At 44.3% G+C, this 26,310-nt stretch overlaps 4 protein-coding genes across 4 annotated transcripts; 2 read left to right on the top strand and 2 right to left on the bottom strand.

Moving 5' to 3' along the window:
- The first annotated feature begins 390 nt into the window (after positions 1–390).
- Positions 391–8,840, top strand: c15h14orf180 (chromosome 15 C14orf180 homolog). The gene is made up of 6 exons (XM_041953988.1): positions 391–741; positions 2,624–2,654; positions 3,267–3,375; positions 5,753–5,919; positions 6,077–6,209; positions 7,005–8,840. Exons 1-6 carry the CDS (start codon positions 599–601, stop codon positions 7,208–7,210), a joined length of 789 nt encoding a protein of 262 aa, XP_041809922.1. The 5' UTR covers positions 391–598; the 3' UTR covers positions 7,211–8,840.
- On the bottom strand, positions 8,503–11,058 carry LOC121618471 (transmembrane protein 179). Its single transcript, XM_041953990.1, has 4 exons — positions 10,757–11,058; positions 10,162–10,299; positions 9,995–10,073; positions 8,503–9,914 (listed from the first exon to the last, which is right to left on the bottom strand). Exons 1-4 carry the CDS (start codon positions 11,056–11,058, stop codon positions 9,741–9,743), a joined length of 693 nt encoding a protein of 230 aa, XP_041809924.1. The 3' UTR covers positions 8,503–9,740.
- A 2,249-nt stretch (positions 11,059–13,307) lies between these two features.
- LOC121618878 (protein ELYS-like) lies at positions 13,308–19,521 on the bottom strand. Its single transcript, XM_041954512.1, has 14 exons — positions 19,357–19,521; positions 19,091–19,234; positions 18,491–18,681; positions 18,242–18,377; positions 18,108–18,162; positions 17,893–18,025; positions 17,622–17,790; positions 17,202–17,529; positions 17,014–17,074; positions 16,834–16,907; positions 16,566–16,696; positions 15,997–16,459; positions 15,131–15,237; positions 13,308–13,726 (listed from the first exon to the last, which is right to left on the bottom strand). Exons 1-14 carry the CDS (start codon positions 19,498–19,500, stop codon positions 13,616–13,618), a joined length of 2,247 nt encoding a protein of 748 aa, XP_041810446.1. The 5' UTR covers positions 19,501–19,521; the 3' UTR covers positions 13,308–13,615.
- A 2,359-nt stretch (positions 19,522–21,880) lies between these two features.
- Positions 21,881–25,122, top strand: prph2la (peripherin 2-like a). Its single transcript, XM_041954329.1, has 4 exons — positions 21,881–22,006; positions 22,230–23,060; positions 23,154–23,400; positions 24,125–25,122. Exons 2-4 carry the CDS (start codon positions 22,480–22,482, stop codon positions 24,395–24,397), a joined length of 1,101 nt encoding a protein of 366 aa, XP_041810263.1. The 5' UTR covers positions 21,881–22,006; positions 22,230–22,479; the 3' UTR covers positions 24,398–25,122.
- The last annotated feature ends 1,188 nt before the right edge of the window (positions 25,123–26,310 follow it).

Genomic DNA, 26,310 nt, shown 5'->3' with positions numbered 1-26,310 from the left:
CGCTTGGATTGAGTGCTGGACTTCTCCAGGGGCAGAGCTGGCACTTAAAGCTGCAGCTCACAAGCTTTCTGTCTCTCCCCAGTGGCTTTTTCAGATGCGTCCTTCTTAGTATTTCCCCACTGACAGCTGACATAATTGTCATTTTGTGGTATTCGTCATGCAAACACCTGTTATGGTGATTTTTTTGCGCTCGCTCGTGGCACGGATTACAAGCCAGACTCATTCCCATCCCCGCTGCTTTTATGTGTGTGGTGTTTACTGTGCATACTGTATGTTTGTGGTTTGTCACTGTGTGCGTGCGTGTGTTCCAGTAGGCGTGGTGAGTGTGCTGTTTGACGCCCTTATCCACTCTGCCCTGCCCTTATCTCTCCTGTCTCCAGTCCTCATTTGGCTCCACTCTGCTGTTCAGGCTTAAAGTCCGCAGCAGTGCCAGACAGCCTGACAGCCGGACAAGCAGGCTTTTTTGAGCTTTAATTTTTTTAAATCCCGGGCAGTGGTAGAGAGGTAAAGAGAGCAAAGGACAGCGGGGAGAGAGGGACAGATAGACGAGCAGAGGACTGAAGGCTGAGTGGTTTGTTGGTGGGCCGATTGTGATTCCATGCCCTGTGTTTGTGTAACAGGGCCTCAGGAGGAGGCTACGCTGGGCTCTGCAGGATGGACAACCCCAGAGGAGCTTTCAGAGCAGGCCTCCCAGGCACAGCACCTCGAACGGCTGGCCCAGCTGTGCATCATGAGCAAACAGTAGGTAAAACTGTGCCGTGCTGTAGCTTCTGTTGTTTGGTAATTAATGGAGCATTACATGTTCTGTGAGGTTAAGGGCCCAGTGGGCTCATCGTGAGTGAATTTATGGTTAAATAAAGTCACTTTTATGACTGTTTTATCACCGGTTTTGTATACAGTTGAAATACTGTATGCATACGTGTGTGTGTGTGTGTGTGTGAGCCTTCATCACTTCACAGAGCTGAAGTGAAAATGGTGCTGACTCAGTAGCAACAAAGCAAACAATACATTTGCATTTGTTCCTGTTATCAGTTTTATTACATAAGTAGCAGCTTGGAGCAATAAAAAGCTCATGTTTTATAGAGTAAAAGCTTCAGCTTAGCTTATAAGATCTTGAGATAAATAATTTCCACCAAGATCAATGAAATGAATATTTGGTTTGCAAGGCTAAATTTGGATGACAGTTTAAAAGACCCACTTCCAGGAATGAATCACTTTTATCTTCGCTTATTAACATTTCATAGTTACGTGGCCCGTGTAAAAGGTCGGGACAGTCATTGATGCTCTTGCTTTTTCACTCTGCAGCTTAAAATGTTCGCTTATCCACTTGCACGTACACACGTATGTCCTTTCTGGAGTGGAAATTTTTCGAACTTGATAAACTCCAGCTCCAAGCCTTTTCAGCCCGAGTTGAATTTCTCTGTAGATGTGGAGAAAAGAGACACCGCACTCTACGTGAGTGTTACAGGAGGAACGCCTTAACTGGATCTGGTGGCTCCTGTTGCAGGAGTACTTTGTTAGGCCGTAGCATGCGCCCATTTCTGTGCCTCTGTTGTCATTGTTTGGATTAGGCCATTTAACCTGATTGCCAGCGAGGGTGACAGGGGGTGGAAGGTTTTGCTCGGCCGAGGGCTGGTCACGGTGCTTCATTAATGCGAGGAGCATACAGTAGTTAAACTTAAATGAGATGGTACTGATTGTGCATGACTGTTCCCAGAGGCTTCTGGTCTCTGGCTAAGCAGGAATTTTTGCTCTTTGATCTTTTCTTGCAGAGCTCCACCATAAGCCTCAGCTGCAGTTTTTCCTCCTTGTCGTCAGGAAGTCATAATACTTCCTGAATCTCTCAGCGATGTCGTAGAGTGTTCTTTGGGCCAGTGAAGGGCTTTTCTGTCTTTGCCTATCAGATGTCCCCTGAAAAGGACCTTCGAAAGCAGTGCAAACTGACACCTGGCCATTACTAATTGAAGGGAAGTGTGGGTTTTGAACAGCGAAGCTGACATCTGTCACACTAAACAGAGCTTGCTCTACATCTATAAGCACACGTGAGGGTGTGAGGGTGATGATCGTCCTTGGCTGACTTTCTGGGGCAGGTATGAGCAGAACAGCTGGCAGAGCCTCAGTGTACCACATCGTGTTCACCTAGCTTAGCACCACGCAGAAGAGCGGTGGAAGGGCACAAGTCAGTAAACCAAGCTGTAAGCGCCATGGCTTCTGTAATTCACCCTGGCGAATAGAAGGGGGCAGTCAGTGCTGGCAGAAATAGAAGGTTTCCACTTCCTCCGTGAGGCGCCTGAGCACCTGCAGCCCTGCTCTCTGTGTCTAATCACAGCAACACGTGCGTGTTTAGATTTCTCTTGCTGCTATTTCCCTCTGAAACAGATACGCTCACCTGACAGTGCAGTCATGGGCCACCTCACTTGATGAAGGTCAGGGATTGTTGTCTTTGAAAATGTTTGTGTTTAAATGGAGGAAGTATGTGCAGAGGTCGGTTTCATCTGATAATTCTATTTTTACGAGGCCGCTTTTGTTTTCAGCAGGTACAACATATTTTTAGTCCGGTGTCACAGACAGAAGTAGAAGTGTTTTTGTTTAATGGCTAATTCTTCTCTCCTTTTCCTCGCAGGCCTCATCTTGCTTTAGAATACAGCGGTAAGGTATGTCATTTTCATCATCCTCTTTGCTTCCTTGCTAGAATTTTCAACAAATTAAACATTCTGTGGCACTAAGTACATTTAAATACAGTCCTGAGGCACTTGTTCTTGTACTTTTGTAATTTCATTATATGCTACTTTATACTTCTACTCCACTACATTTACTCTGACAACATAAGTTACTCATTCATTTGCAGATTAAGACTGTAAATACAAAATATAAATCATGGTGTATTAATATAGAGTAGAACAACCCAGCAGAATGTAATGTAATTGAAATTAGCGAGATTAGTGAGATGATTCACATTAAATACATTAATGTCTTTATATTTACTATTCATTATAATATAAATAATATAATATTTATTATTCTGTATACAGTATATTATCTAAAACAGGCCATTCTACATAATGAGTACTTTTGCCTTTGGTACTTTAAGTTTATTTTAATACTAGTGATTTTGTGCTTTTACTTAAGTAAGTTTTTGAATGCAGGACTTTTACTTGTAGCACTGTAGTATTGCTACTTTTACTTCAGTAAATGATCCGAGTCCTTCTTCCGCCACTGCTCTCCTGTGTCAGCTTCAGATCCTGTCTATCTCTTCGTTCTTTCAGGCTACAAAGATCCACCAGCGGGCCTTTGGTAATGACCACCCCATTACAGCCAGAAGCCTGGAGCTGATGGCCACCGTCTATGCTGAGATTGGCAAGACTGAATATTCAGGTAAACGCTCACCTGACTGACGCAGCGAACACTGCTGTCACCCTGACACTGTCACAACCCTGAGCGAAGGGCGGTATGTAGATTAACAGTGTTAAAACGAACGTGGTTGTGTGCCTCTGACAACACCTCTCTCAGCAGCGTATAATCTGACACCGTCAATCTGAAGCATGAGGGTGGAGCACTCACTGTCACGCATGACAATACCAATGATGATAATCTCAAGAACGCGTTCCCTCCTCACAGCTTTGGAGAGCTTTCAGTCAGCCTTCAAACCATGTCAAGCCGTGAAAATGTTAAATTAATAAGCACACGCAGTCGTGTTGGACACAGGAGCGCTTTTATGCAGAGCAAGAAAGAGCAGTAGCTTTGTGACAGTTTGAGGGCACAGTTCTGTTGTACAGGATGTATGCTTGGCTTGCATTAAGAGGGAACAACACTCTCTGCCCGATTCTGAGCTCTGCGTTTTTGTGGAGACTGCTGCGGTGTTAAAAGTAGTACGTAGAAAGCAGCTTTGTCGTCGAGTCAGCTTTCGGAGGCAGCGGTGCCGAACGGGGCCAGCTATGTAAAGACAGGAGTGTGGAGCATGCAAAGACGAAGACTTACAGCACCCCTTGTTGTTCTCCGCAGGCGGTCTTACACGTGTTTGGTGAGACGGGGAAGGAGTGCGGGGTCAGAGAGCGGTTGTAGTTGTTGCAGATCAGAACTGGGCACTTTATGTGACCTTTTAATGTGTATTGTACACAGAGAAACCCTCCTTGACCCACAGTGAGATGCCTCAGCAGAGGCATGTTTAACTGTTTACAGCTCTTGTCCCTTAGATACCCCTCACAGTAAACTGGGTCAGTCACCCTCCCTCAGCTAACAGGCTATTTATATGGATTTGCAAGATGAATTAGAGTATTTGAACTGTAGTTGGACATTAGTATGCTGTGTAGCAGTATGTGGTTGATTTTTGGTAATGTTTTGAAACTGTGATCAACCAAACTACTAACTGCTGAGGGAATGTATAAGAATTGTTTAGGTGTGGAGAGCAGTTGAGGCGTATGATTCACTGTTGAAAAAGAAAGATCCTCCTCAGTTTTACCAAAAAATTCAAAGTCTCAGTCACAAGCCTCAAAACCCCAACATGTTGATCACATGTTTTTGTTAAATAATATGAACTTAAGTTGCATGAAGAATTAAAAATGGTACTATTTTAAACATAATTTGTAAATGTCCCAATAATCTTCACAACATCCACCCAATTCCACTGTAGAAATAATGAATAACCGGAAACAGGCAGCAGCTCTGTGCAGCTCAAGGGAGGAAGACTGAAACAGAATTTAACTTGTAGGGTGAGAAAATTTTGAAAGATCCTCTTCTGCTCCTCTAGAACAAAAAATCAGGGTATTCTTTTTTCAGCCGAAAGAGAAAATACATTCACCTCCTCCATTCTTGACTCCCGATAATATTCATACAGTCTCTTATGAAATATGTTGAACTGCCTTTGAATATCTGACTTTGACTCACTTCTTAAACAGTGAGGTTTTTTTTTTTTGGTAAAGTTGTGTTCACATATTTTTATTATTATCATTATTTAGCGCATTTATTTCGTATGAGTGTGGGTTTACACTCTTCTCGTTCTTCGCTTAGCTGGTGCTTAACTGTCTTATAATAGTGGAAATGGTAATTAAAATGTGACGAGGGTTGTTGTTTTTTCTTGCTGACCTCAGATCTTTATCAGATGTTTATAACGTATGTTTATAACGTACACCAGAAAGTAATTTTGCATTTTTTGAGAAAATTCAGTGTTATAAAGATTAAAAAGGATGCTCATTAACATCCAAATGTCTGCCTGTCTGTCGCTCTCTCTGTGTCTCTCTTCTTCAATCAACCATTCTCCATAGAAGCTGTTCTAGTTGTAAATGACCCAGAACAGTAATAGATTAACTAATCAACTGATTAAATCACTCATCAGTCAGGCAACTGACTAATTCATCAACCAGTGCTGATGGACAACATATACAGTATTTAGTAGAGATCCAGGAAACTTTCTGGCAGTACAAATGAAGGAGTAGCCAGACTGAGGCTTATTTTTACCTCTTTTGGCAGCTCTACGTCTTTTTTAGAAACTGTTATGAGATCAAATTAAATTAAATTTGGTGATCCTGGAATAATAGATATCAAAGCTTTGTAGTGCAAACGTATTGGGAAGCTACAAGGCTGCAGTCCACCTGGTGCTGACAGAGTTAACATTGGCGTCTTTTCTCCAGCACATTTGCATGCTTAGCTTTGAATGTTTAGCTTCACCTGGTCATCTGTCTTCGGAGCAGGCTGCAGACTCCAGAGCGGAGCAGCACTGGATCACTACTCATGTACGCCATGGTTCTCTTACTAGACTCCCTGGGTCAGTGTGTGTCTGCCCTGTCCAAACGCTTCGCTGCTGCAGAGTCCATCAGAGACTCAACTGTCAACTGTCTTCCTCATTCCCACCGGGAGAAACACTCAGAGGTCCGGCACAGAAAGGACACCCACCACCAACAGGAGGACGCACCGAAGCCTAAGGTAGCGTTGACAACACCTGCAGGCATCTTCAGCAGTGTTGTTCTGGATACGAGCAGTTTGTTTGCAAGACATCTGTGCCCTCCAGCTGTTTGCTGCCACTCTCTGAAATGTACTTGGAGTTTGTTATGATATTTATCCGGAGCTGTATTGAATGCAGGTAACCAACGGCAAAGTCCCCACCTCCATTCTAAAGAGGCCAAGTCCCAACTACGGGTCAGACACAGAACCCAACCACAGACGGAAAGGCGAACGGAGGGTTCGATTCAGGGAGCCAGAGACCACAGTACATGGTGAGAAATTCTGCTCAGTTACACGACAATATGTGTTTGTACAACATGAGAGAACAAGAGTGCCTTCAACCCGTATTTAACGCTGTGCACTTCACAGTAAAGAGAAAGAGCAAAATGCATTAAAATATCCTGAGATTGCATCGTAAACTATTGTCCTTGGGGGACTCGCTGCTGTTTAAAAATAATGTAATACCAAGGGGCTTCCAAACACGAGCAAGTGATTTACTCTTTTGTAATTTATTATGCATGCAAATGAGGCTCCATGGAGTCTGTTCCAGAGAGATAGTAGAGTCTATAAGGGCACAGCAGCCGGTTGGTGGCTGCTGCACATCACAGAGGTTGACTGACTGGCCTCTTTTCTGTCGGCTTCACAGACATTCCTTACTGTGACTGTTTAGGTGGTAAGTCTGTCCGAAAGAATCACTATGTTCATGTGCATGACAGAGTGACAGCAACACAACACTGGCTGTAAATACGTGTGGGAAAAGCACCAGGAAGGATTTAGGTTCATTGTTAGGTTAAACACTTTTGATGAACCTTGTTGCCTGCCATGCAAAATAGAGCTAAGCCTTTCACTGTCAACACCTTTTTCACAGCGTTGAAAACACAGAAAGCACAGTTTGTGTGACACTGCACTGCAAATATGTAATGACTTGAAACTCTCCACCAAAACTTGCCTCAGGAGGTCTTTGTTGGGATAAGAGCACAAAGAGAGAGATGTGTGCATGCAACAATTCAAATGCTCATTTACAAACCAAAAACTGTGAAAAACTGGTTTTCCTCTCACGTTTGCAGCCTATGAGACGACACCGTCCCGCCCCCACCTCGCCCTGTTCACTTGCCTCTTCCTGCTGATGTCATTCCTGGGTGTGGCCATGTACTGCACAGACCGCCGGCGCCCGCAGCGAGTGTGCGAGGAGCTGGAGGCCGCTCTGGCTGTCTACCTGCTGCACATGAAACAGCTTTTGTGGGGCTGCTGGATTTGGCTGACCATGCAGTGACAGAGACCGACCACAGGTGGCGACATGGAGCCTCCATCATTTTTTCAGACCCCCTCTTTTTTTCCTATCTTGGAAGGGGCCCAGGCCTACAAACACCTCAGCCTTTTGGAAAGGCTCTGCACACTGTCTGCGGTGTTGAACCACTCTCACAGTGAAAAAGGGAAAAATCTGTAATCCCAGAAATATGTAGCTTCATGTCTGTTTGTATATATGTACCAAGGTGGTGGGTGATGCCACTCCTTATTTAAGTTGTAATGATTTTGCACATCTGCAATGTTGACGCTCACATATAACACTCACTTAATCACCACAACCATTGGATTTTTTAGGTCATGCCACCGTCTGTCGTACGTGAGTGAATGTTTCCATGGAATGCAAACATTTATTTTGTTACCGTACGTGATTTGTGTATATCAGATGTTACACAGAACTGAATGTGTATATATGGTTCAATATATAAGGACTATCACAATATTCAGCCTTGTAACTGCACATAAATGAATGTAGAGATGTTTGGAAACAGGTTTGAGAGCTTCAAGAGGAGGAGGATGGAGGCACAAATCTGCAAAGTCTTCAATAATGTGAAGGAAAACAACAGGGCTGCATCACCTCACAGTACCAGGCTGAATGACTAACAGATGAAAAACACCTCTTTCTTTACAGACTGTCTGCTCTCCTGTATGGCTGACTGTCGTCAGCTGAGCCCCTGCTCCGCTGAGGAGGAAATCTGCAGCACAATGTTATGAATTCTCTCCTTATCTATCATTGAAGAGAATATACTCAAACTGAATGAATGCTAATGCTTTTGACAGTGTTCCTCTTTATAACCGCTTGAATTCCACAAGAAATCCTTTATCCCAAAGGTTATTTATTCTTCTATACTGTATATCCACATCTACGCAAATATCCAACCTTCAGTTATTTCGAATTTTTTTACTTTTTGTTACCTGTTACATTTCTATTCAAAGACAATAATATTCAGGTTTTAATCATGATGTCAAATGCTCATCAAGCTTTGGACACATGTATGGATGGGTGTGGGCTCCGCAGATATTTGCAAGACATTAAAAAACACAACTCCTTATATCAAGTTGATTACTACTAATATGAGGCCAAACACAGAAACATAACAATCAGATACTGTATGTTATTGTGTGAGTCCGTTTATCAAATGAGCAAATATAATTCAAACAGCCAAACCACCACACAAATGGATTATAGGATATCAAAGGGCACAGTGATGCACATCCCACAGACCTCTCATTATGAGCAATAACACACATCACATAGGCTCCAGTAAAACATTGTTCTTTATATCACAGGTTTCAGGGAACTCAAAAGCAAATGATTTTGGAGGTTTCACATTTGAATGTCAAAGCAATATAAGGCTAATAGCGCCTGTATGGAAGCAAGACATACTCTCCGCTCTGTACTGTCAAACTAAATTGTCATTAGCAATAAAACAACACCCAGCGAGCTCGTGTCCTGTATATGCACATTTAGTTTAGGAGCTGCATTTCACGGCTGTCCAAACATTTACGGTCACTTTGAAAGAAGTGCCTTTATGGAGGGTTTTCTTAGTTCCTACCGGTTTATGATTTCAGTTGTTTTGAATAAAACTGTCATTGCCTATCAAAGCCGAGCGGACGATTTGCTTTCTTCCTGTAATCTCTGACAGTAAGAGAGTGTGTGATGTGTACGTAACAGGGAGAGAGATGCATGCAGGTACATTTGTGCGTCTATTCACAGTAATACAGTATATTGGTTTGTAGCCTATAAAGTGAAGGAAAAGCCTGAGTTACTACTGTATATGGCACAAAATAGTTTTTTTTTTAATCTCACACAGATTTCTAAAAGCATTGTTGGACTGGCTGCCCGATACATGAATGTTCTGAAGTACAATTTGTCATTTTTGTTCAAAAAAACTTTTTGTCACTGTCGATAAAAGTGTGAATACACTGCAAAAGCACGCATCATTTTGCTTTGCTGCAGCATGCAGAGAGCTGACTTCGCCAAAGTAGTGTGCAGTGAAAAGAAGCCTAATTTAGTTTATCTGCGTATAAACAAAAAAACCCTTTACAACTAAAAAACATCACCCTATCAATTTGTCATGCATAAGGTCCATGCACAAGTTTCACAAAGACATGACATGATCCATCAGCCGATCTGTCCCAGTCATCAATACTGTGTTGAGTTGAGAAAAACTGGGTGTATATTTCCATTAAATGGTTTTAATACTATCAGGGCTGATCTATGGCTGTGTGTGTTGAAGAGGAATGCACACAGAGGTTAACTAAATAAAGCAGGACTCAAAGGATTAACAACCATTGGGAGATTGTTTGAGGGGAAATCAATTACCCTTATAGAACAAAGCTAAAACCTTCCGTTTGATTCAATCTGTTGCCAATGGGGGCAAAAACCAATTCATTTTGATTGTCTACAGAGGCAAACATTGGTGTTTCTCATGGCAGGCGAGAGGACTGTACGGTTGAGTGTGAGTGAGTGTGTGTGTTTGTGCGTCCTCCGGTTTCTAGATCAGGCCGGTCTTGAGGTCAGAGCTGCGGCGCGAGGAGCGGCCGAGCAGCAGGTCCTTCTCGTGGATCAGGCTGTCCAGCAGGTCCTCTTGTCTGTAGTTGTGGTAGACCTTCAGGAAGGCCATCACTGCGATGCCGAGCCAGGTGAGCCAGGCAGCCCACAGGCCGAACTGCAAGAAGGAACGTTGCTGTAAACATGACTGAGACTTGGTAAACGGTCTGGACGGTATTAACAGTGAAACAGTCTCACCTGAGCTATAGCAAACTGGTCGTAGAAAGCAGAGTTGTCCAGGCCGAGTTCTAGATCGGTGTCCTGCAGGTCCTCGCAGCTAAAGCATGACACACATAAGCTGGCGTTTAGGAGGAGCACTGCGGCAGATAATGACCATAGTGTGAAAAGTTTGTGCTCTCTCTCACCTGCTAGGCATGGCCCCGCCCTCTGTGATGGAGTCGCACCACATGTTGAAACCCACACTGACGATGGTGCTGGACAGGAAGACCGTGAACACCACCAGGGAGCTGATCAGCAGGTTGAGGAAGGCGTTGAAGATGGAGCTGCAGGCAGGTAGGACAGACATTGAGGAGGATGAAAGCTGTTCAGCCTCTGTAGTCTTTTCATAAATCAGTCATGTTCTCTTTGGAACATGAACCTATACAACTGAAACACAACTATCACACAGCATGATCTGCTTCTCTGTGATGGAAACAGTATGTGAGCCACAGAATGATTCAGATTTCTCAAAGGCTACACAGATGTGCATCCCCTCCATCTTTATAATGTAGGTCGACAGTGACTAATCATTTAAAGGCTCATTCTAAGGCTTTCATCATTATGTCACATCTTGTATCAGCCTGCATGATTCTGACAGAATAGCGCGCATGTAAGGGCGTGGAAGACAGACAGAAAAACCACACATTCACACTGAGACGTTAAACCCGAGCCTGCCCTGCTGAGCTTTCACGGTGCTGCCACTGAATTGCGTTGAACGAGCAGAAGTGAAATGTCACTCACTCGTCGTGTCCTTTGCACAGAAAAAACAGCAGCCTCCATGCCTGCACTGCGGACAGGATGAGGGACGCTATCCCGACAAAAGTGATGAAGCTGCAGGAGGACTCGGGTCCCCACTCCTCCACGATGAAGCGCTGCTTCGACACAGTGATGTTCTCGTTTTGCCACATACCCCGCGTGAAGAGCAGGCATTTCCCCCCGAAATCCTCCGTGTTCTCTGACAGAGGCACCACGGCAATGAAACCGAACACGAAGGCTAAAAAATAAAGGATGCACTGGGCGAAAATCAAATTGTCGAGGGCCATTTTTCTGTCTCCCTCTTCTGCTCTCTGCGTCCTGGACAAACTGCGGCTGCGCGGTGGAGGCAGCGGCGAGCGGAGGCGCAGCATCCGACGACGCGCTCTGCTGCAAACTAATGAGCAGGGGGGGCCTTCAGGGCTCTCCATCTTATCTACACCCAGGCTGTGAAGATGCTGCTCTGCACTGCTGTTCCCAATTGAAACAGTTTAAGCGTTTAACAGTTAATTATGACATTTAACATACTTGCAAAATTAATCTTATATTACGCTGTCTGACAGCATCGCTTACAGGCTATAACCCTCCATTGAAGCTATAAAATGTTCAAAACCCTGGACTCCATGCTTTTATGGCTGCATCAAATGTAAATATTCTAGATGCTCCATGCATCATTTTACCAGTTTCCCCAAAATTCAGCATGACATATTTGCTACTTTTGGAAATTCTGTTATCTCCACTGTGATATAAAATAAAGTTCTGTAAATTTGAACCAAGATAGGTTGCACTGAATGACTGATGTTTAAGAGATGGATGCTTATCCCTTAACAAACCAAAGAAAGATCATGTTTTCTTATGGTAGGGTTAGATACTGTAGCTGCAGCTCTGGGTTAACTGCGATCATGCCATTGTACACATGTGTTTTGTGCACATACATAAGGCAGTGCACTCACAAATTAAAGTAATGGTTTGTTTATACATGGTGACAGTCCTTAAGGAAGGGCAGGTAGCTGTCACAGCCATCTGACATGCTTCACTGAGCCCATCTGGTGAGCCGGCCAAGGTGTCTTTCAACCTCCCTGGGCCCCCCAGCCTCAGTGCCGCTCACAGTGCCCTCCAGTGGGCAACGCAGCTGCATAGTCAGCCCCCTCTGTTCCATGTGTGAAGTATGTTGTTTGGCTTGAAGTACAGGATGCACTTAGAGGATGCTGCAAAATGCAGGTAATTGTTAAAAACAAATGTGTTGATTTTGTTTATAGAATGTAGAAACCTTCATTTTCAGGCTGCAAATTGAAACAACGAAGTGAAGAGCTTCTTTAGAGACTGACATTGAGTCATTTTGCATCAGATAATATGCATCATATGGCAGTTTCCTGGGAGGTATCCCATGCAACAGAAAGACCAGGATTTATACGAGAGCTTTCCAGGCATCAGACGGCTATTTGTATCTATCATACAAACTGCAGCATTTTGCATCCTCTCCCTTGCACATGATTTATGTGTCATTTTGCTGCAGCACAGCGCTCTGATTTCCATGATGTTATCAGCTCTCAGATTAGCTTGAGTTATTGTGTGTGTGCTTGTGTGTGTGTGTGTGGCCCATGAGTTGATTTCATTCCAACACTCACAGCTGGGGTGCTTTTTACCATCATTAAGTATTTTTACTTGTGTTTCATGCAGCTTGAGCAGATCTTTATTCTTGGGTGTATGATAAATTGTCCAGATTACCATTTCCTGTAATAAATCATTTGGTAGTTTAAACCTTTCAGTTGCGCTGCATTGCTGGAGTGTCGTACTGCTTGTGAAACACCATTTTCTCCATTTTTCTAATAGAAAAATCTAAGCACAAGCAAAAGACCACGGCCATCATCTGGCATCAGTGGTGCTGCCACACCTGCAAGGTCATAAGGAAAGGCCTAACGACTCTATGAGACATCCCCCTTACACAAACAGAAGATTACACTTACATCCACACGCACACAGAAATCCAAACCACACTTTTAAATAATACAGCATGTGTGGGCTCGTGAACTGGGCACCCAGGGGACACCCAGAGCAGAAGTGTGTCAAGCTGAAATATGTGTTAAGTTATTCACCCCCAGAACAAGCCACAGAGGGAAGGAGGGAGGGAAGGAGGGAGGGAGGATGCTAACCCAAATGCAGTCCCTGGGCTCTCTGCAAATATGGGGAGCGATGGGCAGCAGAAAGCATTGGGAGGTCATCCATTTTTCATGAGATGCAATGGCAGCAAAGCAAACATCCTTTTTTTTCTCAAGAGGAAAAAAAAAATACACTGAAGAATCTAAAGTGCAGAATCATTTTCAAGGACACCATCGCTGCATTTTAAATGCAGTGCATGTATGCTTCAAGTGGACCAACATGCATCCTTGTAATGTTGACCAGATAATAAAGATACACAATAAAAGCCATTTTTACTGGAGTTTTAATTAGCAAAGTATTCAATAATTTATGTTTATCAATAATTCCTGAGAAATGTATTATTGAGAGTGTGTTTGTGACATGTGGTGTTACAGTGGAAGAAAAAGGGTGTGGCAGGACAGGGTCACTGGGTGGGAGAGCCGTCAGAACAGACAGACAGGTGACTGATGAGGAAGGGGGAGACGCATAGTGTCAAGGCGAAAAGTCCATGTGGTGATCCTGAGGCCTGTCGTATGATCAGGTGTGAGTTAATCCAGCGTTGCCTGCAGGTGAATGAACCAAATCCAGATTTGAATACAAAATATATTTCTGAATCTAAAGAAAGATGCATCATGTTAAAAGACTGAGAACTACACGTCAGTTCAGTTCTCCATGCGCTGTCCTTTGTGTCAGAGATGTACTAAATCTTCATGTTCTCTTCACTCGCTTTCCTTTCCTTGATCGTGTTCTCCCACTTCTTATGGCACCTTGTGAACCCCTCCCCAAACTGCTCCAACCTGCGGGCTCCTCTTTGTCTGCCTGTAACACAAAACAACAGCAAAAACAGACACAATTACAGCCTCATATCCTGGGCAGTGATGTGGAAGGCCTGATGAAATATCCTGTACCCATTAATCTTTCCCCAGGGGGCGCAGGAGACTGGGAGCACTGATTAAATGCCCCTAATAGAGGCCATTCGTCTCCCCTTGAATCTTGAATGTTTCAACATACCCAGCACTACAACTCCCCGCCTCTTTCTCTGCAAATATTGGCATTTTCATAAAGACACCAAAGTTGATGATATTTCATTTAGCGATATCTTTTTAAGCGGGCATGATCTCTTTGTGAGCTTCTACGATTTGATCAATGACTTTGTTTTCACCAGGGTGAATATCTCATTTATAACTGTGTCGCAATAACCATCACAAACAGTCATGCACGAGGTGTGGAATGAGATCAGAATTTATAGTTTGCCCCAATAACTGTGTTTAATATCCTGATTTTCTTATCTTTAGCCACTCTGGTGTTAAATAGATTGATCAGCCATTAAGGGTTTGCCTGAAACTCATTTCCACACATTAGTCATTAATATCCCTCTATTAAGCAAATCCTAAGGAGCCTCGTCTCTGGTCTGATTGGACAATTAAATAACACTAACAGCACTTCTTTGAAAGCAACCCCCTGGACGCACACACTCACACTGACACGGCAAGTTAACGAATTCAATGCATTCACTACAAGCACGCACTGTACAACCAAAATAGATTGACCGTGATAGACACACACTGTTTGTACAGTATAGGCTACTCAGGCCCAAGGTATAATCATCATAAATTAACATGGCCTAATTATGTTTCACCTGCCAAGCTCCATATGGTCCCCAATTCTGAACAAAATAATTAGCTGACTGCATCCCAATTAAACAATTATCCAATGAAACCTCAGTAAAACAATTACCTGGTCAGACCCGTGCAATGATATTACAGTGCTTACCAACGTAATGCTCAATTCAACACACAAGAAGTAGCAGTGAAATTATGTAATATAAAAAGGCAACTATATCAGTGTCAAGGCTGTATTTTTGACAAAAAAAAAAAAACAATCAAAGCTGCTTTCTGTGCACATGTGACTCTGTACTTTAAGATACAACACAAGCGATTCAAATCCCCTGAAACACTGCCTTCATATTTGGAAAATGACATCATTGTAGGCGGAGATCTTAAAAGCAATGGTGTTTATGCTGGAAGACAGGGGAGAGAGGGATGAAGGGTAGTAAAGAGGGCACCTGCTGGGTTGTGATGAAGCAAAGTCCTCAGGGACTAGAAATGAGATCATCCAAATCAGAGATGCTGTCAGGGTCCTTAACTGGAACAATAGTGACCCCTACTGACCACGCTGGGTTTCATCCCCTTATGATGGATACGCCACACCTTCAATATGTACCTGTTTGCCGTCTCTGTTGTCTCCTCTTTGCTCTGCAGTGAAGTCCATAAAGTTGACCAGACTGTTGGAATATGGTTGGCTTAGCAAAAGAGAAGGCCTCTTATTATCTGCGAATTATCAAAAACAAAAGAAGAAACGCTGTCAGAACTGCTTCGCGTTGAAATTTCATGAGTTGTAATGATCCATGGCTGGAGACACAACATGGATGTCTGGAAAAAATCTGACACTATTCTTTTAATTTTATGCAACATTGCTCCACTGTTACGTCTTTAACCCTTGTCCCAGTGACAAGGTTGGGGCATCAGCATGTGGCAACAGGCCGTGGATCCCAGAGGCCCGGCGGTGATCAGCACAGCCCAGCAGATGGAGGGAGGTCTGCTCTCAGTGGCTGACAGTAGGCTACACCCCCCCATAGAAAGTGTTGGGGGAGGGAGGGAGAGGGGGGTTGTTTTATGGATCACTGACTGCTGCAGCAAGGTTAAGGGAACCAATCTCTGACACTTCATTTCCCCACCAGTCTCCCTCCCCTGGCAGCCAAGACCCCCCACCTCTGCTGCTTGTTCCTGTGTCCTGCACCCTGCAGTGGACAGCAGCACCTCTGACATACAATTATGTTTGGCAAAAACACACACACAAATTATTCATCCTTGAACCACTGCTGGCAATGAAATAAATGGATTTGTAGCATACTGCTAATGGCCTTTGCAATGTTTTTAGAGCTAAATTTCAATTAGGCAACTAGTAGCACAGATTTCATTATCTCCACTGATCACTGTACATGATATTGTTGCATAGGTTTGTACATGTTTTATATAGAGAGAGCTGTTTATTTGCAAGGATAAAGAAATATATAAAAAAATCTTCACCTGGTGTGACAGCTGCTCCTGGCTCTGCAGCACACAGAAGGCCACTGGAAGCTCTACAGGTTTCCAGGTCCTGTTTCCACCAGCTGCCTGCTTTGCAGCGATCAAGGTGGGATGAGGTGCTCTGGACACAGGGCTCATCTGTCTTTAATTGGACTTTGGGGAAACTCTCATTGGTGGTGTCAGAGGTGGTTTGGATGCTGCAGGTTTGGCTGGGGGTCACAGAGCTGCCAGAGGTCTGCTGAAGCTGTGTGGGGCAGATAGAGCTGCACACCGGAGGGAGGAGGGAGGTGTCCTCCTGACCCACCCCTGCAGAGGCCCCTGTGCCGCTGGCTACTGGATCCTCTGATAGAAGGCTCTGGTGAGGGTCAGTCAGCAGGTTCTGAGTGGTTTCAGTCATGGCACAGGAGAAGCCTTGACTGAAGCATCCCACTGCGTCCTGTCGCTGGTGATCCTCATATGTTTTCTGGGCACATACAGTGAAAACACATGACAAGCTGTGTTCTGAAAACAGGTGCAGTGATGATCAACCTACAGCATGAACTGTTTAGCCAAAGAGAGATACTGCATACCTGAGGAGGTTCTTCCTCCAGGAAACAGTCAGATGTGGCTGCCTCACTAAAACTGAAACTCTCATAAGAGATGCAATTTGATTGGTCCTCTTGGTGGAGTGATACGGCAGCGTGCCACAGATCAGCAAAGTCTGGATGACAATGAAAAATTTCTTCAGACACTTTACAGCAGGCCTTTTTCCCTGCAGATAAAAATTCATGCAGTGATGTGAACTTTCATAATTAAGCCTGATAAATTTGATCACTCCAGCTGGATGCACCTACACACCATCATCAGGTGAGAGGAAGCTGTGACTCTCCACCTGGGGCTCAAAGAGGGGGGGCACTGATTGGCTGTCCTCACTGTTGTGGAGGAAAGAGGAAATAGGATAGGAAATGATTGCTCACTTTTAATTTATTTGGTGTTAAGTGCACCATAAATATAGTGGGAGATAAGATGACTTTTGACCTCTTATTTACAGGAAGGGTTTCATCGACGGCAGGTCCTGAAACTGCACCGAGGAATTCCTCTGAGGAGAAAACATCTAAATGAACATCTTCGCCCTCTAGAAAACGGTTTGTCTAAATGTTTCAACTGCCTTGGTTTAATATGTCACGTTTAATGTGAATGCAAATAAAATCCAATACAAAGCTTACCCTCTGCAGAAAGCACCAGCTCCACCAAAGTACCTTTGTTCAAAGTGCTGAAGAAAATGGGGTCTGTGGCGCCATCTAGTGTCAGCATCACCTCAGGGCAATCTGGCAAGGCATCAGTTGATGAAGGGGTTCTGCTGTCTTCCTCGTCTTCCTCCTCCCTGCCATGGCTCTCTCCATCAGTGAGCAGAGAGGAGATCCTCTGCAGAGTCAAGGTGCTTTCATACACATAAGGGCGGTCCCGTCTCAACAGAGGCAGGGAGGAGGCTGAGGTGAAGGAGGAGACAGAGTCGTCCTCAGAGGAAGACATGTGCTCTGGTGACTCAGGTTGCTGCTGGGACAAGAACACAGAGACGGCTTCATTCCAGAATCACATGTGGTAAACATGAAGAATCTCTCAGCAGGGACAATGAAAATGTGTACATTTCGGACAGGCTCTTCCTCTTCTGCTTCATCGGCTGTTTCTGTTGGCTCAGTTTCTTGTACCATACCCACTGGCGAGGGGCTGGGCGTGAGGTGACGCAGAGCCTGGGTCGACAGACACATCTCTCTGTTTGAGTTTCTGTCTGTGTGCTCAGGCCACACCACCTCACTGGAACAAAGGGCATGGAGAAACGATCGGCTGAGATCTCGCAACACACATTTACGTATAATCCAGTGTCTGTCACCTACAGGCCATCTACAACCTCGGTACCTTATCTTGGGATGTGGCTTCCTCACTTCCATCACGGCGGTTCTGACCAGTTGGAGCAGCACCTCTGGGGACACTCTGTTCACTCCCTGAGCCTGATACAGTTTGGCAGACAGTGGGATAGGCGGCCTTCCTGCTGTATGGTTGAATAAAATGGAATCTCATGGTTAACCATAATGCGCTTTATTCTGACATTATGTTCTTTTAACCTGCTCTACCTTTCTTCATGAGTGGCCCTGTTGTCTCTTTCCCATTCACATTGTCTCCCTCGCTCTGATAGAGATAAAGAAAAACATCAGTTCAAGGCTAAATGTCTTTGTTACAATACTTTTTATGTGTGACATTCACCCACATTGTATCCTGCAGGGATGTACTTTAAAGCCTCTGCACACAGACCAGCTCTGTTACAAGCCTGGAGGAAGTGCGTGACCATGTCGCTGCTGTCTGCGTGGCCTCTCTTCAGCAGAGCCCACGCTTCAGAGACACAGCTGGAGAACAAAGACATTGGCAGCAACACACATTAAGAAAATAAATCAAATATTCATAACTCTAGATGTAGATAGATAATATACCAGTAAGCCATTAGTGTGCCTGAATGTACCTGTTTTGAAGCAGTACATCTGCACAGAGCTTAGCATCCTCAGCGCTCTCTATTGTGGGTCTGGTCCAGTGGAGGTACTTTAACGCCAGCTGAGGCTGCTTCCTCATAAGAAGACTGTGGACGATGCAATGATGCTGCCAGGAGAACCAGGGAACAGCAGCCCTGGGGCTCAGTAACAGCTCCATGGAGACCTGGGTAACATGTAATATGACTCTTTTTAAACTGAAATTTAACCAGTGAAATGAAATGAAAGTTACATCTCCACTTGTTTTATATCAAGAAATAAACTGGCAACTTTCTCCTCGTCCATGAAAGCATCTCCTCCTCTAGAAGAGAATTATACTGTAAATTCATCACTAATGAGTGGCACAGCAGAAGCGTTATTACATTAATCATATGCGCTTCTCAAGCAGCCCATTAGTGTCACCTGCAGACCATTATGGCTGCTGAAACAAGGACACTAATGTAATCAACAGGATGGTTAAGTGGCGCTTGAATCACATTCGCATCGCAGTCAGCTTGCATATGTTCATTGTAATGACTTCATCAAACTCAGAACTGGTCGCTCGCCTAATGCATGAAATCAATTCTGCCCCATACCTTGACATGTCCACGATCAAGCATCCAGAAGGCCCTGATTTGTTGGGAGAAGCTGGAGGGAATAGTGAAGGCATGGCAGAAAGACTGGAGAAGGTCATCTTTGCACTGTAGGAAGTTTGCCATATCCAGGATAAAGTACATAAGCTGTGATGCATGAAGGTTAAGAATTACATAAAAATGAATCAGATATATTATTTATCTTGAATTAAACAGGGGATGTACAGTATGCTCCACAGAAGGCCTGGTTGATGTGTTTGGATGGATACAAGTGCTTGGACTGACATGTTGTCGATATGAGGTATCAGCACGAGCTTCAGCAGGGCCTGCAGATTCGGTGGAGGATAGCACTGGTCTGTGCAGTCTTCAGAAGTCCAGATGTATCTATGCTGTCTGTGCAGCTGAGTCACCATCCCCTGTATCAAAGAACTAAATCTTCCCATTTCTCCCTCTTCCCCTCTAGTCAAATGTGAGAAGAGAGAGAAAGAAGAAGAAGAGGAGAGAGGAGACAAACTTCAGCAGGAGAAAAATAAGCAGCAATGCCTCTGAATTTCTCCACCAATTCAAATCATGCAAGTTACCCGGGTGTCCCGAAACAAGCTCTCCGGTGGCTGTGGCCCATTTCCTTCCACATCTGAGAGATGCGTTTCACCTCGTGGGCCTCTGAGAGCAACAGCAGAAAGCAGAAAAACCTTTAGAGGAGTCCTAACAGCTCGTCCAGTCAATATAACGCAGTGTGTGTGATCATATTAGTACCAGGGTACTTGGGCAGGAGCCCCATGATGCCCCACCACTGAACCAGCCGCCCCAGCCAGATGTGTTGCTTTAGAGCCCGGTGCTCTTGGTTCCAGCAGCTATGCCTGACGTCCGAGGAGCCGAATGAATCCTTGCAGACCACACATGGCACCCCCATACCTAGATAAAAACAGAGGTTAGGAGTACAATTGCCAAAAATATCCCGATGTTCAGGCTGCATGCTGCATGTGTTCTGACCGTGCCAGAGGTGGGCTGAACTGAGCTGCCTTCTGGCCCACTGGGCCAGCGTGAGCAGGTTCCTCAGTCTCTGGAGCAGTATGTGCACTCTGGTGAAAGAGCTCCGGTCCAGAAACATCCACAGGCCCTGGCAGCGGCTGAAACCTGTGGGGAGACGTGCAGAGATCCTCATCATGTGCTTTTAAATGCAAACATTTAAACAAAATCGATGAAGGAACATGTTCTTACATAATGTCAATAACTCCTTTTTAGCAAACTCGGATGTCCTCTGTACCCAACAGCTGAAAGTCAGTAGGATTTCCTCCAAGTCTGCTTCACCTGCAGCACGGTGCCATCGGAGAGGAAATGTTCAAGAATCAAACAGTGGGGACTTCTGCGACTACTTTCATGGTAGTGAAATGCTCGTAATGTACCTTCAGCTGTAAGCTCCCGCAGCCAGCGGATGATGGCTCTTATGTTGTTGCTGGCCAACACCTCGGACCACTTGCTCTCTGTATCCAGCATGATCGCCCTCAGTCCCCAGGGTCCACACAGACACAAGGGAGTTCACATGGTGGGATCAAGGGACCACTGCTGGAGAAAAAAATGATGATGCCTGTGGTTCAAATGGTCATGAAAACATCTGAAGCACTGGTGTTTTACAGATTCAAACATGAATGTGTGTGCCATCATTTTGAGGAGCCTTGTAAAGATCTTGCTGGACTTTCAGTACTTACTTTGAGACGCGGTTTAGTTGTCCAGCAGCTCCTTTAGACTTCACTCTCGGTCAGTGCAGCAGTGAGCGCACTCCGTCCCTCCTCGGGGATTTGCTGACTGGCCCGGTGGCTACAGTAACGCTCTCTTCTTACACAAGCTACTTTGGTACACGTTAATCCACTAATCTCACTCTCAGTTAACATTTCATTGGCTGATTTGCAGCATGGCTGTGAGTGTTTATTAGAGTGTGTGTGTTGAGATGAAAGTTGGAAACCGAATAGGTAAGATCAGCTGGGGTGAGATGATGGCAGGAGGTGAAAATGAACTTCTTGAATGACAGAGTGAAGAACGCTGCCTGCTCTCTGCAGCTCGACTCTGTCAGGCATGCCTTTGGCCACACACCAGTCAGTGATGTCACAAGACACTTTTCCTATATTTTGCAAATCAAAACGCCTGCTATGACATCTGAGGTCCAAAGAAACAGACTTTATTTTGCCTGAATATTGTTGGATTTCGGACTGTCATTCAGACAAAACACGACATGCCTTAATCACTTTTTTCTGACACATTAATTGATGAAGGGAATTACAGGCAGGTTTGTCAGTATTGTAAACAATGGTTAGTTGTAGCTCCGTTGGAAAGTTTCCAGCCATAGGCAGCTGTGCAAACACCTTCTATAATTGTGTCAGTGTGTATTTACCCTTAGTTTAACCTTAATGACCTCTTCTCTAGATCATGTGTGTGTGGTCTTCATAAAAAGCACCACCTTGAGATATAATTACTGGAACTCTGTGTATATACATTTATTTTTATTTGTCATTAAAGCCATCTTGCCATCCAAATGTGGCCTCACGCTGTAGATACAGAAGACAAACTCTTTTCGGAATGGATGTCTCCTCCTTTTTACTACAAACAAGCTCACACTCAATGGCCGTCATCCATTACCCTCACTGTGCTGGGATAGTCTACAGATTTGCGTAGGTGGCAGAAGGTAGGTCCAAATCCCTCGTGGGGCCCAGGGATGATTAATGATTAAAGGGGATTAGGAGGTGGGTCAGGACTTGGCTGCTAGTCTCACTCTGATGCTGCCGTGGCTGCCTTCATACTATCTGTGTCACTACGACCACTCGCCTCTCTCAGGACTAAATCTGAGGACGTCAGCAGGAAAACAGAGTGAAAATGAGCGGAGGATGATGTCAGATCTTCAAGGTGAATGCTGACCAGGATAAGGTAGGGGCAGTGGACTTCCTGGATTCTGTTTCGTACATTTTATCTTGACGAACTTTGTCCAGACAGAAATGCCAGAATCACTGAGTTTAAAAGGAAATTGTGACGTTTAATCCGAATGACATCTTGCTGATCTTTTCTCAGTCGTCTCGCGTGCAGATTGTTTCAGACCTGTGTGCAGCTCATATGTCACTGCATTTTGTTTTAACGGTGTTTTGTTTTTCAGACCCTCATCGTTTAAGTCCTGCCTGCATCTACAGTATAACCATAATGCAGTGTCCACAAAATATTGATCATGAATACCAGGCTAAGCTGCTTATGAGAAGACCTTCAGAGACCTGCACAACCAGTCCCCCTCCCCTCAATCCCCCACAACCACTGGAGGATAACCTGCTCCTCTCCCCTGCTCTACCTGTGTCCCACCCTTAATCCCCCCCCTGGACTTTAAAGAAAACTTAAGAGAGGAGATATATGCGATGGCGGTCTTGAGAGTGAAGTTCACCAAGACCAAGAGGGACAAGCTGGCCCAGGTGCTATGGATCCTGAACTGGATCTCAGTGGTGACAGGGGCCATTCTGTTCAGCCTGGGACTCTTCCTCAAGGTGGAGCTCAACAAGCGGGAAGAGCTGATGGCAGAGAGGGACATCCAGTACGTGCCCAACATGCTGATTGCTGTGGGCCTCATCGCCTGTGTCATAAACTTCCTGGGTGGGAAGATCTGCTACGACTGCGTGGACAGCACCAAGTTCTTGCGCTGGAAGCTGATCATGCTGCCCTACATCATATGCACCTTCTTCTTCACCTTTTGCGTGCTGGTGGGGGCTCTGATGTGCTACAGCATGCGTGGGGAGCTAGATGAGTCTCTGAACCTGGGCCTGACGGAGGCCATGAGGTTCTATAAGGACACGGACACGCCAGGACGATGCTTCCTGAAAAGGACTGTGGACATGCTGCAGATAGAGTTCCAGTGCTGTGGAAACAATGGCTATAAAGACTGGTTTCAAATCCAGTGGGTCAGCAGCCGTTACCTGGATATGTCCCAGAAAGAGGTGGTGGAGTAAGTGCAAACTGCAGACTGAGGACACGGATTAATCCAGAGTATATTCACACTTAAGATGGCATCTCTCTCCCTCTTTTTTCCGCTCTCTAGCCGATTAAGAAGTAACGTGGAGGGGAAGTACCTGACGGACGGAGTCCCCTTCAGCTGCTGCAACACCTTCTCCCCCCGGCCCTGCATCCAGCAGCAGATCACCAACAACTCCGCTCACTTCAACTACGAGCACCAGGCGGAGGTGCTGAACCTGTGGATGAAAGGGTGCCGCCAGGCGCTGCTGGAGTACTACACCCACATCATGCAGTCCATCGGCCTCACGGTCCTCATCACCTGGCTGTTTGAGGTGAGGAGATACGCGCTGGTCACGGCAAAAGGTTTTTAATGATGACGTTAAAGGCCGTTTCCACTCTTTTTTACACATCATAGTCTGTGTCAGGTCTCTGGGCTCCAGGAGTTTTAAATTGCTTCACGTGATGTAAGTCGAGAACTGGAGACTATATGTTTAAAAACGAAAAAAAGGTTTAAGAAGAAAAAAGCAACACACCCCAATCTCCAATCGACCTGTTGGCGAGTTGCATTGTGGGTAATGTAGGTGCGAGGGTTTGACAAGGAAGAGGAAAGCATGCAATAAATAACACAGCCATTGGAAATATGAGACATTGTCTTGCCTGATAAATTGAGTTAAGTAAAGTTGACTATTGGCTTTTTTTTTTTCCTTTACAGACAGAGTTATAGACACTTGTGGAGGACATGATCAGTGTCCTCTCAGCCTTTGCATTAATACTGTTACTGCACATCCACTTCACACACTTGCAGTACTAATCCTTGAGTAAATCTCTACTGTCGTATTATCTCTGGGTCATCCATGCAGCGCTTGACGTGGACTCTCCTATTGTCCTCTACTCTGCTGCACATCAGCTTCTGTCCCAGAGCTACAGATAAAAAGTACATACAGCAAACCCTATGAAGGAAACAAACAAAACTCGACTTGTTTCACCTCCTGCATCATATTTGCTTATGTTTTGTGTGATGTTGTAACTCACATGCGTCTGTGTGTCTTGTTTTAGCTGTCGGTGTTGACAGGTGTCCGTTTCCTCCAGACTTCTCTGGAAAACGTGCTGAGACAGGGCGACCCCGACTCTGAGTCTGACGGCTGGCTGCTGGAAAACAGCTTCATGGAAACGGCCCGTAGCAACCTGAACATCATCAAGAGCCTTGGCAAGTGCAACCAGATAGACACGGCCAACAATGGAGACCCCAACATCAATGTTCCCTCCACCTCTAAAGCACACTATGGGCCAGACAACGTGCCCCCGAAGCAAACGCCTGAAGCCAGTTGACATTTCTCCGGCCTCAGTGAACAGCCTCCTTGAAGGCTGAAGCAAGGGCCTTCATCCCGACTACTTAAAAAAAAAAAAAGACTTGTTCGTATCGCATTCATCGGTATGTAATCCATATGAATCAAAATCTCTCCATAGATGCTCCCTTTACATTGATGCATACATCATTAACATACATAAATCACCACAAATGTACATATTTTTCTGCACATCTGTACACACCTGTACTGTAATCTGTTGTTTACAAATGATATCTTGCTGCCTGTGTATTGTGTGGTTTTGCAACAGGTCAGTTGCAACACTGGAGTCAAAATGAACTTGAAATACATCATTGTTTGATGAAGACAAGTTAGTGATGGGGGTCAGAAGGTGAAGCCCACTTGTTTTTTTTCTGCCTGATTTTGCCTGAAAGTATGATATAAAATGGAATTACAAGAGTTTAGAAAAGCAGTTTGAAAGATAAATAAATTCCACTAGTAGTGGAACAGGGTGATCTGGCCTCAAGTTAAATATGTCTCGCAGTATAAGACCTGGAGGAGCATGATGATGACTTTTAGATTAGTTCTGGGTGTTAAAGTCGATTGTAACATTTTTGGATCCCTTCTGTGCATTTTACCTTTAGCAAACACATACAGTATGGTCTTGCTTTCACTTTAGTTAAAAGCACATAACCAGACAGAGATCTGATTGATAACACATTCTAATAATTTTCTAGAACTTTTGGCTGTCACTACAATGGATCTCATGTGCCTCAGCAATGCCACCATGGTCTTATGAAAACACCTCAGTCGTTTTCGCTGGGATGAGCTACCAGAAGCTGGACAATAAACCTTGTGAGGTGGTGATGCATGACTGGGTTTTATTGTTTCTTACAGATTGTTTCTTCAAGGCTCTAAACTAGTACCTTGCAAACGAGCCCACTCTTTCTAACTTTGCTTTGATGGTAAATTCTTCAACATGTTGACTGGAGGTCAAGGGAACTCTCTGCTTTCTCTGCCTTTCTTGTGAGAAATTAAAGAGCACATGACAGCTGAGAAGACAAATTACATCTTACGCGTTAGACGGGAAAAGACACTTGGAGTTTGCTAAATTAAAGCATGCAGCTTAATAAAATTCTCAATCTGGCTATGAGACATTGTGAAATCAGAGAATGTTGCCTATTTTTGCTTCAGCTTCACTTGATGGATGAAAAAAATGATGAAAACATTCATTTATTCTAAGGGTGAGCAACAGGAGAGGAGATTTTGCTCCATTATCATGAAACAAATCTAATTCCGTAACACAGTAGAGTTTAGATATTGTGACACTGCTATACTCAGGAACACAGGAACAGTTCATTTCTTCAGAGCCTAGTGTCTTTATTTCCACAGCCTGGAAATCATGTAGTACTGTCAAACAACACAAAAAGAGGAAATTTTATATTCACACACTTCTTTCCTGAAAGGGTTGAGCAATAATGAATAGAGTAACTGAAAAGATATCATATACTATATTAGATTTTTAAAAGCATGTCTTTCTTAAATAGAATATAGTGATTTTTTCCACTTTGTGTTAAGTGAATAAGCACCATATGGTGAAATGTGACCAATAATCTAGAGACAATCTCTTCAATAAATTTGAATTATTATAAACATTCAGTGGAAATGTGATGATCATAACACATTAAGCCTGATAGGGTTTTTTCCTAAAAGGGCACCTCATAACACCATGCAGCATGGTCGAGATGTTCTCACATAATTCAATCACCGATTCGGCTGAAGTATTCAGAGACTTTAACCTGGCGTCAAAATGTCTGTTTTTCATTAAATGCATCTCTATCATTATGGAAGCAGATTCACAGATTACTGTGCACTTCTCTCAGAATACTAAGGTTTTAAAACAACTTTGCAAATAATGTATATTCTATAAATGTT

This window comes from Chelmon rostratus, chromosome 15, assembly GCF_017976325.1.
Source record: "Chelmon rostratus isolate fCheRos1 chromosome 15, fCheRos1.pri, whole genome shotgun sequence".
Lineage (NCBI taxonomy): Eukaryota > Metazoa > Chordata > Actinopteri > Chaetodontiformes > Chaetodontidae > Chelmon > Chelmon rostratus.
Note: the sequence above shows the minus strand (reverse complement) of the source record. Positions and strands in the feature narration are given on the sequence as shown.